The following is a 12,642-nucleotide window of genomic DNA, read 5'->3' as shown; positions in this document are numbered from 1 at the left end:
TGTTAAGACACGGGTCTGCGTGAAAAACAGAAGGTAGAACATGCGGTGTTTGAGAAAAAAGCAAACTAAAGGCATTGGAAATCACGGCTGGATCATTTGTTATTTCATTATTAATTATCATATTATTTGAAGTACTATTGGACTTACCAACTAAGGTGTTAACCCTCCTCCAGAATTGCTTATTTGTATATTCAAAAATATTTACAATAATCTAATTTAATACAGTTATAATTTTTCAATGTAAATTATTTAATTTTATTGGTAACAGCCTAGTGTCTAATTATTTTAATTGAATATATTTATGCCCGTCTTGACTGGTTGACTATATAGGCGATGACATGGTTATGGAGGCCCCTCCTCAAAGCCTGAGGCCCGCGCCAGCCCTGGGGATGCTGAAGTAAGGCTTGTTTACAAGCCCAGCTTGGTCCTTCTCCAGTGTCTCCTCTTGGAGTTGTATCTGCAAAAAGATTTGCAAATGTAAAGCATCACACAGGATTGCAGCCATTAAAATGAATTACACTAGAATCCTAAGGTTTTTCTAGTAAACTGCACTGCTCTAAAACTAAGAATTGTGTGGCTCAGAAAACCACGAATAAGACGTTTTAAAGTATAAAGAGCAGCAAACTTAACAAACCAAGCAAATGTAAGTTTAAACGGTCACAAAATTAAGTCACTACCTGTATCACTGAAATGCATTGTTAACATTATAGCAGCAACAAAAGTACTGATAACAAGCAAGCCAAAGTTGCTTGATATGCATTTACATTTCTAATGAGGACATTAATCTTTAACTTAATTTTTTAATAATCCTATGAAATTAGGGTGACCACCTGCTAATAAGCCCAAGGGGGGACAAGGGGTATGTTTCTGAGGGACAATGTGGGACACTGCCTGGCGCGGCGGTGCCCCCACCCCACGGGCAGACTCACTGGTTTACCCAAGCACATACCACCTTACATGATATTAATAATGCCCTATTCCCCTAAACATGTGTAATTGCTCATGTATGCTCATGAATAGGCCAACCAATGTGTATTTTTTTCTAAATAAAGATTCATAATATTTTGAACATTCAATGAATTGACAGATGCACTTCCACTTACGATTTACTATTTAATTTGATTTATTTTTCATTACAATTTATTCACTTTAAATAAATTATAATATATGTAGTGTTTCTTCATGTGCAGTATATCCAATGAACTACGTACACAGAAAGTCACTGGAAAGAACCGACCGTTTATTCATACAAACAAAGCGGCTACTGCCGCTAGCACATGCAAGCCAGACTTCTTCCTCTTCACACTCCAATAACCCCCTTTAACCCCCAGGTGGCCCTCTAGTGGAGACAATAGGTAATTACATCACAAATGCATTATGCACAGCAAATGCATTAAACACTACATCACATCCCCCTTTTTCACAGCAAACAACACAAACTATAAACAAGATATATGAACATTAAGCAGTCCATTAAGCAGTTCAAAGCTAGTTCATACAATAGTCCTGAAACCTCACCGGAAGTTTCACAACTCGACCACTCCTAGTGGTTGTGGGACTGCTATTATGAGAAGATTGCTCTGGCACATACTGTACAGACCGATCCTTCTCTTCATGTGCCTCTGGGACGTGAGAGTGTGCATTGTCATGGGTCTCATCCGCTACTTCAAATGTTTCTGTGTGTTTGTGATTTGTTTTCCTCAGATGGCGCCTGTTGCGACGGAACTGTCGTCCTGCTTCATTGATGACATCATACGATCTTGGCTCATCACGTTTTGAAACAATGAGACCTCGTTGCCACCCCTTATCCGTCTCCATGTGCACAGTATTTCCAGCACGTAGTTCTGGCAGGACTTTTGCTCCCACATTATAATGACACGCTTGCTTCTTTTGCAGATATTGGAGCGCCTGATGAACACCTTTAGGAGTGACCGGTCGCAGAACTTCACTGGACACTGGTAAGATGCTCCTCAGAACTCTTCCCATCAGTAACTGAGCTGGTGAGTAGAACGTACCAGTGATAGGCGTATTTCTCAGCGAGAGAAGAGCAAGATGATGATCCACCCCTGATAATTCTGCTTTTTTCAGGACATATTTAACAGTTTTGATTGTCCTTTCCGCCAGGCCATTTGATTGAGGATAGGCTGGACTAGAGTGTGTCAACTTAATCCCCCACTCTGCAGCAAAAGTCTTCATTTCATAGCTAGCGAAGGGCACATGATCGCACACTAGTTCTTTGGGAATGCCATGCCTTGCATACACTGCTTTCATCTTTTCAATCACTGAGCGCGCTGTCTTGTCTTTGATATTCATCACCTCTGGATACTTTGACATGTAATCGACAATCAATAGATATGACTGACCTCCGATTTCAAAGATGTCGGCAGCTACTTTTAACCAGGGGAGCTCTGGAATTTCATGAGAGATGAGTGGCTCTTTCTGGTTCCTGGGCTGGAACTGTTGGCATGTTGAACACCTTTCAACCATCTGTTCTATGTGTTTTGTCATTCCAGGCCAATACAGAAATTTTCTGGCATGTGCTTTTGTGCGCTGCATTCCTTGGTGTGAGATATGTAATTTCCGCATCATCTCTGTTCTCATTGACTCAGGAATCAAGATTCTCCCTGATACCAACATTATGCCATCCTGCACAGCCACAGTGTGTCTAATAGGCCAGAACTGATGAAGTGAGGGGTTGAGTTTCTTTCTATGTGTCGGCCATCCTGTTTTTTGCATTTTCTCAAGCAACTGGAGTGTACTGTCTCCTGCAGTAGCATCTATAAGCTGTTTCAGCATTTCTTCACTGAGAGCCTCTGTAGCCTGAAGTGAATATACAACTCTCTCATCACTGAGATCATCTGTACCTGTGTGTTGGCCTTCAACGACAGCACGTGACAGTGTATCAGCAATCAACATGTCTTTACCAGGCTTATATTGGACAATCAGATCATATTTCTGTAGCTGTAAGAGCATACGTTGGAGTCTCGCCGGTGCTTTGCTCAATGGCTTTTTGAAGATAGCCTCCAATGGCTTATGATCCGATTGGACATTCACACTGCGCCCGTACACATACTGATGGAACTTTTTGGCCGAAAAAACAATCGCCAATAGCTCTTTTTCAATTTGGGCGTAATTCTTTTCTGCATCCGATAAAGCCCTGGATGCATATGCTATTGGTTGCCCCTCCTGCAGCAGACATGATCCTAAGCCATCTTTGGATGCGTCTGTTTGTATAGTGAGTGCTGTGTTGGAGTCATAATACCTAAGAACTGGTGAGTTGGTCAGTGCTGTTTTAAGTGCAGACAGTGCCTCATCATGTTCTGGTTGCCACTGGAATGCAATGTCTTTTCTCAACATAGGATTAAACTATAGGATTAACAGGAATTGTAGTTGCTCAACACCACAGGAACAGTAAAAAAAAAAAAATATTGACATCGTATTCCCCTCCATGTTCGATTGAGAAGGACGTTTTGCAAAGGTCACAAAAAGCCCTCTCGGTATCCCCCTCAACACCTTTCAGCCACAAATATTCATTTTCCCAGTCTTTCTTGTACCCACACCTTCTCTTTTTAATTGATGATGGCGGTGCCTCTCAGACTCGGTCTCTTTCTCCATTTTTCGAATTGGAAAGCGCACGCATCTTAAAGTTCCTTCCCACTGTGTCTGGTATCCGCGTGCGCGCGCTGTCATGACAACAACGAAAAAGTTGACAACAACCTAGTCAGCCGTTCAACTAAGGGGTGGGTGTGGCAACAGTAGCGTGCTGAAATGTCAAGTAATGTTCGTTTGGCTGCCAGGGGCTCGAGGATATAGAGCGACCAACTTTTTTTTTGAGCAAGCATAGATTATGCGTGACACGGTCTCAATTTGCGGGACGCATGAATTGGGCTTCAAACGCTGTGCGCGCACGCGCTACGCGGGACGGGTGGTCACCCTATATGAAATGTGTTTCCACAACAAAGCATTCACACGTCATATGGGAGATGACAGTACTCATGACTCTACTGCAGATGATGCTCTCAGCAGGATAATGGCAGTACTCCCACAAAATTGAGCACTGTAATTGCGTCCTGCTTTAATTGGCTACTATAAACTACAGGACAAGAAAACTAAAGGCCTACTAGCACTTTAAGACTGTAGTTGCGGGTGTAGTTAGCACTGTTAGCAGCGGCATATAAATCCTACAGCACAACCATGTCAACATACCGGATCTTATTGCCAGTTTTCATCCTAATCCACTGTGGAATCGGCCTGTTCTGCTTCTGCTTCTTGGCGAGGAAGCGCTTGATTCTGAAGGTCTTATGTGACGCCTGAAATACAAATGTGAAGCACACATGGTTAGGCAATCTGCGATGGCTTAAGTTAGTCATCCCACAAAACAAGGGCGTGGCCAAGATGGCGGTGAGGTAGGAGGTGTTTCTGAAGTGTCGTCGGGAAAGTTTTAGGTTGGATGATATTACAACCAACATAGTGTACATATTTTATATGAATGAACAAATACATGATGAGATTGATGATTAATCTCTCACTTTGAAGCGAATTTATGGGCAGAAGAAAACATAAACAAGCTCCAGTTGCTACCGTATCAGTGCACTTGAGTCAAAGATGGATCATGTTCAAAGTGCATGTAACGTTACCCTGGAAGCTACCTTTTCATCAGAGAACAAAAACGAATCGAAGATGGAAGAGACAACGAACAAATGGTTTGACTCTCAACCCAAACTTTGTGATCTCCTTACTACTCCTCTTCCTGACACCCCCATTAAGCCAAGTTTGAAAAAGTCTAAGCACGAGCACAATGAGCGTTATGACACGTCCGCTGAAATTTTGGCGGTTATTCGCGAGTTTCGCAATGAGATGTTCCAAAAAATTTCAACAATTGACAAGACAACCGCCGTTACTGCAACCCAGATTGAAAGTTTGTCTTCGATCGTACATCAGCTTGTTACTGCAGGTGACTAGTCACAAGGAGGAGGTGACTAGCCCCTTCAGACCTGAATTATGTTTAAAGTTTCTGAAAAATATAAAAGTACATTTTCACAGCTCATGAGGCTTCTATAAATAAATAGAATTGAATCTAAAAAATGTTTTTGTCCATTTCAATGGACGTCAGGTCAAAACAGGTGTACTTCACAAAAATATACCAACATAAAATTAAATAATAAACATACAAATTGTTGGTATATAGTTAAAGCATTTTCTCAAGGTCAAAAACTTTTCAATAGTGTACCATTTCAACTTTAATTTTGAGGTTTTTATTTTACAGATTAGACATTGTTTGTAACAAACTAAATATCTTAGAATCAATCAATATGGTCATCATGTTAGAATCATTTTCTTTGTGCATCTTTCTTTTTTTAGATCAAAAACTTGAACATTACAACATTTCAACTTTAATTGTAAGGTTTTTACTTTATAGATCGCACATTTGTTTATTCATAACAAAATAAACCTAGGAATCAATCAATGCATTCACGTTACAGTAATTTCCTGTGTGCATCTTTGAAACAATTTCTCTGTAAACAATTTTTGTTTTTTTACAGTACATTACTGGCAGCACGGTTGCCAGCAAGTTACTGTATTTCGATTTCCAGTAACTGTAATGTAATTCACTTTACAAGACACATCTCATGATGGGTAAAAGCAAAGAGCTGTCTCAAGACCTTCGCAACCTAATTGTTGCAAAACATAATGATGGCATTGGTTATAGGTGCCATTCTAAGCTTCTGAATGGTCCAGTGAGCATTTTTGGGGCCATAATACGGAAGTGGAAAGACAATAATTTCACAATAAAATTCGCAAGATTTCTGATAGAGGAGTGAAAAGAATAATCAGAAGAGTTGTCCAAGAGCCAACACCAAGTTGTATGGTGTTTTTAGGGTAATGTGCACTGCCATTTCTCCTCCAAATATGGTGTGTATTATGGCATCCAAACAGTTAAATTTTGCTCTCATGTGACCACACTATATTCTCCCAGTATTTCACTGGCTTTTCCAAATGTTGTGCAGCAAACTTTAAATGAGCTTCAACATGCTTTTTTTCCAGTAATGGAGTCTTGCGTGGTGAGCGTGCATACAGGCCATGGCGGTGGAGTGCATTACTTACTGTTTTCTTTGAGACAACAGTACCTGCTATCTGCAGGTCTTTTTGAAGCTCTCCACAAGTGATCCTTGGCTCTTGGACAACTCTTCTGATTATTCTTTTCACTCCTCTATCAGAAATCTTGCGAGGAGCACTGGTCGAGGCAAATTTATGGTGAAATTATTCGTCCCGTATTATGGCCCCAAAAGTGCTCACTGGACCATTCAGAAGCTTAGAATGGCGCCTATAACCAATGCCATCATTATGTTTTGCAACAATTAGGTTGCGAAGGTCTTGAGACAGCTCTTTGCTTTTACCCATCATGAGATGTGTCTTGTGTGACACCTTGGCAATGAGACCTTTTTGTAGGCCATCATTTGGGACTGAACCAGCTGTTATTAATTTCCACTGACAGGGGGCTGGATTGCTTTTTAATTACTGTAAGTTTTCAGCAGTTGTCTTGGCTTTCCATGCCTTTTTGCGCCTCCCTTTCTTCATGTGTTCAATACTTTTTCCCTGTGTCATTTCACATTATTACACATAACTTAATTTCTGAACTTATTTTTGTTTGTTTCTTTGTATCTATGGCTTACTTGGGTTGTTACCAACATCTGGTGAAAATTTCATGTCAATAGCACCTTTGGAAATATATTTACTGAGAAAAATGATGACGTGTTCAATACTTATTTCCCCCGCTGTATAAAGGGATATTTCACCCAAAAATTTTAATTGGCCCATGATTTACTCACCCTCAAGCCATAGGTGTATATGACATTCTTCTTTCAGACGAATACAATAGGAGTTATATAAAAAAAAAAATCCTGGCTTGCAAGCTTTATAATTGCAGTGAATGGTTGTTTCTGTTTTGAAAGTCCATAAAAGTGCATCCATCCATGATAAAAGTGCTCCATGCGGCTCTGGGGGGTAAATAAAGGCCTTCTGAAGTGAAGCGATGCGTTTGTGTAAGAAAAATATTCATATTCAAGTTACGCTTTAGATTTAAGTCAAATACGTATGTTCGTTTGGCGGGGAGCTAGTCATTTTACTTTATAAATATTTTTTTTACATCTCCATCTTCCTCATCATTCCACACATAAAGTCAACATCTGAGATATTTCCATCAGCTACTGTATATGTTCAAGCACTTCAAGAACTAGGCTATATATTCTGCATATGAAAAAGTTTCAAAAATGTATCGGTACTGTGATATAGATTTTTTTATATAAGAAATTGCAATCAGCATTACTGGACTTCAGTTACTGGAATGTGATTTCAGTAACAGGCTTTTGAACCCACTGTCCATTCTAATGGACAGACACATTTGAAAAAATCCTATTTTAAAATGTGCAATTCTCCAATCGATTTTTAACTTTAATTAATAAGTTCAATCTTTCTATTTTACATACAAATTATGAAATACTGGTAAACATATCAAACAAATAAAAAATAAAACCATAGAAAATGTTGCTTGCTTCTGTGTTTGGAGTGAAGTGCTGCCATGCTTCTCTTAGTGTTTTTTTTTGTTTAGTTTTTTTACTACATGCAGAGCTTTACTGCCATTTGATTGGATGACAAACGTCCAATCTCATGGACTGCAGGATTTAAACTAGGTGAAATGCTCCAGAAGTAAAAAAAAAAAAAAGGGGGCTGTGATGTCCATTGTAATGGACGCAGGGTCTGAAAGGGGGTCATATTTATAGGTGATTATCTAGGTTCAAGATAAGTCATTTTGTTTGTTCTATGACCTCAGTGGGTTGTATATCATTCCTTCCTTTAAGGTAAAGTTTCCATACAGTTTCTTCAGTCGTTGGTACATACTTTATTCTTTCTTTTTGTCTTTTTATACTTGTTATGGATTTCAAGTTTAGTACGTTTTCTGTTATGTCCTTAAATGTAAGAGGTATGCGTGGTGTGGTAAAGAGGAAAGCTATTTTTCTATTTTGTAAAAGCTGCGAAACTGATTTAATTTTTCTTCAGGAAACACACTTTTGTGAGTTGGATGTTAAATTCTGGAAGAATCAATGGGGAAATTTAATTTATTGTAGCCATGGATCTAATCACTCAGCTGGGGTTTCAATTCTTCTGCACAAATTTAAGGGACAAATTCTGGATGTAATAACTTCAAGTGAAGGTAGATGGATTATTATGACGTTAAAGCAAGATAACTCAACTTTTATTATTTGCAATTTATATGGCTGTAACTCCCTCTCTGCTAACAAAATATTATTTTCTCAAATTACTTGTAAATTGACAGAATTGCTAAATAAATACTCGGGCTCCTTTCTAATTTTAGGCTGTGATTTTAATGAATGTTTAGATAACACACTGGACAGATTCCCTCCTAGAAGCAATGAAGGTCTCAATATTAATCATAATTCTAATAATATTTTATCAATATGTTCTTCTCTCTCCCTCACAGATCCTTGGCGTTTTTTTCATCCTGACACACAGGACTTTACTTGGTCAAACGGTAAAATGTCTTTAAAATCTAGAATTGATTTCTTTTTAGTTTCATCATCAGCCCTGCAATTTGTTAAAAGTGTATCTCATTCGTACGCTCTTTCTGATCACAAACAAATAATTTAAAAATTAGGCTGTAATGACGACAGTCGGAAGTTACGTGGTTATTGGAAATTTAATAACTGTCTTTTAAATGATAATATCTTCAATGACAATATAAAAAAAAATAATTAACTATATGTTTTCTGATAAAATTCATAATGAGTACAGAGCTAGACAAATAGTTATAAAAAGAAGTAAAGATTTAAAAACATCAAAATAACAAAAATAACTGAACAAATGGAAAGAATAAATTCTTTATTGATAGGTAATCTATCTCAGGAAGAGGAGTTAGAATTAAGGCAATTACATCTACAAATTAATCAAGCATATGTAGATATTGCCAAAGGTGCCTTTGTTAGGTCCAGGGCTAAATGGCTGGAAGAAGGAGAGGTGAATTCTAGTTATTTTTTTCGCTTTAGAGAAGAGGAACTGCAAACGAAATTCTCTGACTGTTCTTAACATTAATGGTGTCAACTGCACAGATCCTAATTCGATATCTAATTTTGTCACAGCCTTCTACAAAAACATTTACACATCCGTGTTTGATAAACACAATTGCGACAATTTTATAAGGAAAGTTCAAGCTCATGTTCCAGTTATTGATACTGACTTTAAAGCCTTCTGTGATTCTGATTTGACTATTGAGGAAATTCGAATAGCGCTTCACTCAATGAAGAAAGGAAAATCTCCAGGCAGTGATGGATTAACTGTTGAGTTTTATATTCATTTTTGGGAGTTAATCAAACAACCATTGCTTTGTATGTACAAAGAGTGTACTGATTCAAAAGAAATGACAGCATCAATGAAACAAGGCATTATCTCCCTTGTTCCCAAACCAGACAAGGACACTCTTTTAATAGATAATTGGCGTCCAATTACGCTCCTGACTATCGATTATAAAATTTTAGCCTTGGTTTTTGCTGATAGATTAAAGATTCAACTTAATCAGTTTGTTGCAGAGACACAATCTGGTTTTATAAAAGATAGGCATATCAGTTACAACATAGGACTTATTTTAGATCTTTTGGACTCAGATTTTATACATTCTAAAGCCGTGATTCTTAGACTTTTATAAAGCTTTTGACACCTGTTGTATAATATCAAGAAAATGCAATTACCTGCCTCCTTGTTTATTATAGATGCCTTTATTGTTACACATATTTAGCCAATGTATTGGATAGAATGCATTGCATTCAATGTTATTATTTATTTTGTTTGTAAAAGATGGCTTATATTGTTTTGGCATAGATGTACAGTAATTGGTTTTGTATGTATATGTGACTGTGCCAACCATGTTAAGAGGAGCAGAAAAGTGTGATTATGTGTGTGCGCTAGAGGACTCCTAGAACTTTAAATGAACTCAGCCATCTTAGTTGAGTTTACTGTAGTTCAAGGACATGAAGAGGTGGACCGCTTGCACATGCCATGGAGAAGGATCTGGGAAACTTTGGAGGATTGTCAACCTAACGCCTGTTGAAAACAACAGGAGTATAAAAGACTGATGAACTGACTGCCTCTGGGGATACTGATACGCCAGTGCCCCCGACGTCTAGAAGCCCAGAGCTGAGGACAAGAAACCCCAAGCAGAATATAAGAAGCCCAGAGCTTACTACACCTTTGATTCAAAACGTGATTATTGTATTTTATACTAAAATGATGAAGTTCTATTTGCCTTTATATTTTTGTTTATTATAAAAAGAAAAGTAACCAATTAAAATACATTTAATTGATTACAAAATCTGCCTACTGAGACTTAGATTTATGATGCTGGAAGACTTTTAATGAGAACATACGACAGAGGAGTCTTCTGACCAAATTGTAAGTACAATACCTTTTGAATGCTTATAGTTTAGGTCAGATTTGACTTTCTTTACCTTACCTGAGAATAATAAATAAATAGGTAAAAGGTGTTAAGAGTAAAGTACACACCGTAAAACACACCCTTGAGCATGAATTTCTTTTGCAGACTCTCAAGTTATTTTGTTTTGGTGACTTTTTTGTTAATATTATTGAAATGTTTTATAAAGATATTAGCAGCTCTGTCTTAATTAGCTTTAATACTTCTAAGAGATTTTTCATTACCCGCTGTGTCAGACAGGGTTGTCCAATTTCCCCCTTTTTGTTTATTTTAGTTACAGAACTTTTATCATTAAGTATTATCCATGAACAAAGCTTGGAAGGTATATCCATCTTTGATAGAGAAATTAAAATCTTCCAGTTGGCTGATGACACAACTCTCTTTTTAAAAGATAAGAGTCAATTCACCAAGGCTATAAATGTAATTGAGCAGTTTTCATGTGCTTCTGGATTGAAACTGAATATGTCCAAGTGTGAGATAATGACGCTCTATAAAAGTGACGATTCTTCAATCGATGGTATCTCTGTAAAAGAGACCGTAAGGTATCTTGGTATTTATTTAACAAAAAATGTAGCAGCTCGACAACAGATAGTGCTAGCTGCTATATTTTTCTAGCCTGGGTGCCAGCCCGAACCCCGCCCACAACATTTTTTGGTCGGGAATCTGAGTATGACGACGTCAGGCTAATATTTTTCTGGAAGGGTCAAGAAAACCAAAAACATCTTTAATCGTTGGCTCCAAAGAGACCTTTCCCTTTATGGGAGGGTTCTTTTGTCCAAAGCAGAAGGACTATCTCGTTTTGTATATCCTTCTCTTTCTCTTTATGACTCTACTGCTAAAGGAATTAACAAAAAACAATTACTAGTTGGACGATGTTTTAAGATTCTCACTTACCATTTCAGAAACCGCTAACCGCAAACACAAGCGCTGTAGGCCTTTTCAGAATGTTTGTAAACAATAGAGAGCCTAAGTCCCGCTCCTCCGCTTCCGGTGTAGCAGTCGATTCTGTTCCCTATCGGAATTCCTGTTCCCTTTACGCAAATCATACTACAAATCATGCGTAGTTGCCGAGTTACCATGCGTACCATCAGAACTGAATACGAGCATTCTCTGATACGAGCAAGAAGCCAGAAGCTCAACTGGATGTACGGGAAGCCAAAAGGTTAAAAAAGGATTGTATTTTTTTCCCGAAATTTAAGCGTTTTTTTTTTTTTTTTTTTTTATTAGAAGCGAATTTTCCCCCATCTGTCAATTCAATCCAGATTATTTCTTTTCAAATTTAAAACATTACAGATTTCAATGTAATGTTTATTAAGGCGTTGATTTATTAAGGTTTATTAAGGCGTTGACGCATGCGCTGTCAGCAGACACGGCTCGTTCACTTCAGGGGGAACAGGAATTCCGATAGGGAACAGAATCGACTGCTACACCGGCTCATGGGACCTTATTTCGGAAAAAATATGTATGGTAGGGCAGGGGGAGCTGCCACTCGACCAGTCACGGATATATGCGCCGGCCACTCGACCAGTCACGGATGTACGCGCCTGCCACTGCATATATGCGCCGGCCACTCGACCAGTCACGGATATACGCGCCTGCCACTGCTTTATATGCGCCGGCCACTCGACCAGTCACGGATATATGCGCCGGCCACTCGAACTTACACAATATGTAAGGTTTAAAAAAACAATCAAATGCAGCGCGCGTCTCGTGGATCGCGCCGGCCAGACCAGACACACAATCTCTCACTGTTTACATCTATCAGACACTCCTAATGATACACAAAAGCACACATACAGTGAAATACATAGCTTATTTACCTATTTCTCATCTTATCTGTTTTTTTTTTTATTTGCACTTTTTCCCCGTATGGGAGCGCGCTCGTGGCTAAGCGATTCAACGAAGCGTTGCACCAGCCACACGATCTCTCGCTGTTTACGGCCACTACCAGCCACGCGAGCTCACTGTTTAACATCTTTCAGGCACTCCTAATGATACACGAGAGCACAAAGACAGTGCAATACATATCTTATTTACCTATTTCTCAACTAAATCTTATTTTTTATTCGCTCTTTTTACCCGTATATGGGAGTGCGCGGTCGTGGCTCTGTTAGCGTCGCGCCGGCCATACCAGCCACACA

General features: G+C 38.6%; 1 protein-coding gene across 1 annotated transcript; it reads right to left on the bottom strand.

The window, feature by feature from the left end:
• Positions 1 to 265: 265 nt before the first annotated feature.
• On the bottom strand, positions 266 to 11,518 carry LOC311303271 (large ribosomal subunit protein eL39). Its single transcript, XM_084429645.1, has 3 exons — positions 11,396 to 11,518; positions 4,207 to 4,310; positions 266 to 457 (listed from the first exon to the last, which is right to left on the bottom strand). The coding sequence occupies exons 1-3, from the start codon at positions 11,396 to 11,398 to the stop codon at positions 409 to 411; spliced, it is 156 nt and encodes a 51-aa protein (XP_084285771.1). The 5' UTR covers positions 11,399 to 11,518; the 3' UTR covers positions 266 to 408.
• Positions 11,519 to 12,642: the final 1,124 nt, after the last annotated feature.

This window comes from Rutilus rutilus (assembly GCF_951802725.1).
Source record: "Rutilus rutilus genome assembly, chromosome: 14".
NCBI classification, from domain to species: Eukaryota; Metazoa; Chordata; class Actinopteri; order Cypriniformes; family Leuciscidae; genus Rutilus; species Rutilus rutilus.
This window is presented reverse-complemented; position numbering and strand designations above follow the sequence as displayed.

Coding starts and splice junctions, on each gene's coding strand:
- LOC311303271 (XM_084429645.1), bottom strand. Junction 458..4,206: donor AAAACTGGCAATAAGATCCG/GTATGTTGACAT, acceptor ATCTTTTTGCAG/ATACAACTCCAAGAGGAGAC.